The sequence below is a fragment of the Cinclus cinclus genome, chromosome 2 (genome assembly GCF_963662255.1).
Source record: "Cinclus cinclus chromosome 2, bCinCin1.1, whole genome shotgun sequence".
In the NCBI taxonomy this organism is placed as follows: domain Eukaryota; kingdom Metazoa; phylum Chordata; class Aves; order Passeriformes; family Cinclidae; genus Cinclus; species Cinclus cinclus.
This window is the reverse complement of record NC_085047.1, coordinates 28,166,800-28,171,516: the sequence shown is the minus strand read 5'-3', so window position 1 is coordinate 28,171,516 and position 4,717 is coordinate 28,166,800. Positions and strand designations below refer to the sequence as shown.

The 4,717-nt window shown below is 46.5% G+C and overlaps 1 protein-coding gene across 1 annotated transcript; it reads right to left on the bottom strand.

Annotated features, from left to right (window-relative positions):
- Positions 1 to 610: 610 nt before the first annotated feature.
- NDUFB4 (NADH:ubiquinone oxidoreductase subunit B4) lies at positions 611 to 2,959 on the bottom strand. The gene is made up of 3 exons (XM_062512943.1): positions 2,738 to 2,959; positions 2,343 to 2,489; positions 611 to 771 (listed from the first exon to the last, which is right to left on the bottom strand). The coding sequence occupies exons 1-3, from the start codon at positions 2,936 to 2,938 to the stop codon at positions 709 to 711; spliced, it is 411 nt and encodes a 136-aa protein (XP_062368927.1). The 5' UTR covers positions 2,939 to 2,959; the 3' UTR covers positions 611 to 708.
- Positions 2,960 to 4,717: the final 1,758 nt, after the last annotated feature.

The window sequence follows — 4,717 nt, the reverse complement described above, 5'->3', positions numbered from 1 at the left end:
AATTTTCCTATACTGCACAATAGTCAGTGTCAAAAATCTTTATCTTACACTTCTTGTCTCTCAGTCACAGGAACCACAGAGTGAAGTGGAAATTCTAGTTACATATATTATAACAACATTCAGCTGACTATTTCCAAATCTGGTACTATTTAAAAAAATAGAAGTTTATTGTAATAAACAAACACATGGTTTAGGCTTGTAGCTCATTAGGGAAAAGAAAAATTAACTTATTGAGAGCAGTCATGCAGACTCCTAAGTTAAATTGTATCATAAAACTTGCCTATTATCCAGTTAGGGCAAATCACACTAGTGGTTTGTAAAAGTGACACCTGCAGCCGAAGTGACACCAAGAAGAAATATCTGTAAGGCAAGCAGTAGTTCCTTTATGGAACTGCTTTGGCCTTGTTTAGCATTTTGTCTTGCTAGTAATTTTAAACCTCAGCCTTCTTGGACAGCAGCACCTTCCATGGTTTAAAAGGATCCTCTGTATGTACACCAAAAGAGTACAGTGGCTGAGTTCCACACACCTTCTCTGTATCCATCTGGTTTAGATATAAAGATCCTACATTTTTGCACTTCCCATGATTTTTAAAGATACAAGACAACCAACAAGTAATTAAGATTTATTCCTGTGACAGAGAAATGTCATCACATAATGCATCTTATTTTATTTATATATCCCATGAACATCACTGCAATTCCAGGAACTTAGAAGAATACACTGAATGGCTGCTTGATTTTACCTTCCTGGATACGCTTCTCTTTACGATCCTGTGGAAGAAAGAACATTTATCATTATCCTACTAGAGAAGGACTTTCCATCAGCCTGGGATAACAGAACAGAAGTTCTATTATTTCAGCATAGACTATACGAAGGTAGCACCATATAGGATTTTAAAGGTCTTTTCCACCCCAAATGATTCTATGAGCACAAGCTGTTTAAAAGATAATAAGGCACTTAAGTTTCACCTACTAAATACCTGCTCAGATTGACCTCATATCCAGGTACTCTCACAGGCCAGCAGAGACCAATTCCTGTAAGGCATTTTTCACCAAACTAGTTGTGTCTCAATTTGTACCTTAGTTTCTACCCCCTCCTTCCGGCTAAATAATCCACCTTAGAGATCCAATTATGGAGAAACTTCCTAATAACTTGCCTAAAAGTGCCTGTGCTCACTTTCTACCCATTTGTACCTCACTCTGCAGTCATGTACCTTTCTGACTGGTACTATTACAGTACACACTACGCTGCAGATCCAGAGTACACTATGGATAATGGCCAGATTCCTTCTGCCGGATAAAAACATAAGATTTACTTAAAACCAGGTAATTTCTCTCCTCCTTACCCAGACACAAAGCACACATTCCTCAGAGAAAAGACTATGACTACCAGGAAAACAAGAAAAATCCCCAAACATCACTAAAGGAATTGTAATAAAGGAAAGTGAATTATCCTGGACACTAATTAAAAGATTTCAGCATGGCAAAATACTGCAGAGGTACTGAAGTCTCAAGAACATTTATATTGACAGGCTCAGCATGTTTCCTAAAACCTGAATTTTCAATTCACCCTAGCAAACAACATTCCCTACAAATATTCTATTAATTTATGTTTGTGCATTGTGGTTTATGACTCTATCTGAAATGCTACTTCTGTGCAAAAGAGGGAAATAAGTCTTTTACAACAGCTACAAATTGTTTATTAAAAGCACCCTCTGTCTGCCTGCTAGCATTTTTTTATGTATGTATATAGCTAAGTTTTTTCATAATGATCTACCATTGCCCAGATTCTGATACTCATAGTTAAGGAGTAACAATGGAAGCAAGATAAACCTTCCAAAATATTAAAACATCCAGCTGAGACTAGACACTGCAATTAATGTAATTACTCTTCCCCATTTGCTTCACTAAATTAGACAAATGACCAAGCAATTGCACAGAGAGATTGCTAGGTCTGTCACCCATCCACTTCCTGTGTATTTTAAGTTCAAAAAACATAGTTAATGCATGTCAGCAGATGAAAACAAGGGTAATTTAGGATTAATTTTCACTCAGTGCTACAGAGAACTTTGTGACCAGGCCAAATAGCCTGATCAGGCAAACTGTGACTGCCGTACCCCCAAGGGTACAACGAAGGGCTCTTAGAAACACAAGACTCTGCAACCAGTAACAGTCTTTGAGACAGCAGGCTCGCTATCAGCCTTCCTTCCCTCGCTACTTTAATGATATTCATCATTCTTAGGTGCATGAGGATCCCACAAATTGAGACTCCAAGCAGATCTACATTTTGCAAGCTGGCGTTTGTGGTGTTCCCTGACGTTCAGCGTTGTGGGCAGACTTACCCTGTCAGCTTTCAAGACAAAGATCCAGAAGAGGAGGGGGCCTAACGCACAAGCAGCTCCTAGAAAGGACGTCTTGGGTGTCGGGCGGAAAGTAGGGTAGACGTTCTGCGACTTCGCATAGGCCCAGCGGATCAAGGCGGGATTTTCCTGGGGCGCAAAGAGAACGGCGGTGAGGCCCGTGGGGCTCTGCCATGGCCCCTACAGCCGAGGACTGAGGCCAAGGCACACCGGGAAGGGCACTAAGGTCACGGGGAGGGCAGGCAGTGTCCTAGCAGCTCGGCCCCGGCCGCAAGCACGGCCTAAGGCGCGGGCCCCGATCCGGGACGCCGCCGGCTGAGGCTGACGAGCCCCGCGCTTCCTCCGCCACCCCCTCGCCCCTCTCCGTCCCCACTCACGATGACGGCGGGAGGGCTGGGGTTGTTGAGCTGCAGCAGGTACTGCCGCTTGAGCCGGGAGCGGATCTCCAGGCGTTCGGCCACGGCGCGGCGCTTCTCCGGAGATGTGTCGTAGGTGTAGGGGTCAAGCTCGGCCGGCAGCGAGACGAAGCGGTTCGGCCGGTACAGCTTGGCCGCCGATGGAGGCGGCGCTGACGCCATCTTGGAGAGCCGGCCGTGGCACCGGCGAGGGGCGGTGCCGGCTCCGCCCCCGCCGCGCGGTCGGCGAGAGCAGCGGCCTCCGGTTACGGCAGCGCAGCGGATCGGGCTGAGGGCACGGTAGAGTTCGTTCTGGTCCGACCCCTCTGCCGTGAGCAGGGACAGTTTCCACTAGACCGGGTTTATGAGAGCCCCGTCCAGGCTGGCCTTGAATACCTCGAAGGTATGGGGCATTCGCACCTTGTCTGTGCTGTACCACGCTCAGGGTAAAGGATTTTTTCCATAATGCCCAACCTAAACCTACTCTTTCGATTTGAACCCATTCCCCCTCCTCCTGACACTACCTTCTCTTGTAAATAACCTTTCCCCATCTTTACTGTGAGTTCCCTTCAGGTACTGGAAGGCCACAATTAAGTCACCTCAAAGCCTTCTCTTTCCCAGGCTGAACAAAGCCAATTCTCTCAGGTTTTCCTCGTGGGAGAGGTGCTCCATCCCCGCGGTCATCTTGTCCTCCTCTGCACTCACTCCAACACCTGGATGTCCTTCCTGTGCTGGAGGCCCCAGAGCCAGATGCAGTGTTCCAGGTGGGGTGTTGTAGAGCAGAGGGGCAGAACCCCCTTCCTTGCCCTGCTTTGGATAAAGCCCAGGACACATTTGGCTTTATGGGCTGTGAGTGCCTACGGCCAGCCATTCATCCACCAGCACACCCCAAGTCCTTCTGAGCAGAGCTGCTCTCGATCTGTTCATCCCCCAGCCTGTGTTGATACCAGGGTTGCCCTGACCCGGGTGCAGCACTTTGCACTTGGCCTTGTTAAGCCTCACGAGATTCCCAGGTGCCCACTTCTCCAACCTGTCTTGGTCTTACGCAGCCTCACCTGCGGTGGCTCAGGGCATGCCAGGGGAAGGTTTTGGTCTCACAAGAACAACAGTCCCAGCAGGTCTATTTTTCCTCTCCCCTGCAATTAAAATGGCCTTCAGGATGAATTATAGGTCAGGAGAGTTGACTTCTTTTGAGTCTGCTGGCACAAGGGGTTGCCATTGCTGTGGGGGTGTTTACCGCCCTTTTGGACAGTATTTCTATGTTCTAAGAAGTGTAGTTAATATATGTCAAACTACTGAAAAAAAGTCTATTAAAATTACAAATAAGTCTATTAAATTACAGGATCACAGAATCACAGAATATTCTGTGTTGGAAGTGACCCACAAGGATCATCAAGTCCAACTTAGCCCTGCACAGAAGCATCCCCAGGACTCACACCCTGTGCCTGAGACCATTGTCGAAACACTTGAACTCTGTCAGGCTTGGTGCTATGACTGCTTCCCTTGGGAGCCTGTTCCAGTGCCCAACCACCTTCTGGGTGAAGAACCTTTTCCTAATACCCAACCTAAACCTCTCCATGCTCAACTTTAGGCTATTTCCTTGGGTCCTGTCATTGTTTGCCAGGGAGAAGAGATCAGTACCTGTCCCTCCACCTTCCTTCATGAGGAAGGACTGCAATTAATTTACACTGTCAGTGCTACAGAGAGCTTTGTTATAGCTATGTTTGAACATATTAATTCATTTTTGAACTGAATAAAAAAATCCCTACATCTGAACAGTATTCCATGTTACACAAGACATGTTGCAGGCAGACTGGTATTTGCAAAATTCTACAGTTTCAAATTGTCTCTTCGATTCTTTAACCAAGGCTGAGCTGACTGGACAAGCTGCCAGGTAACCTCCAGGATTCTCAAGAGGTGACTCAGCACCCCGACAGACGTTATTGACAGGTTCAGGAATCA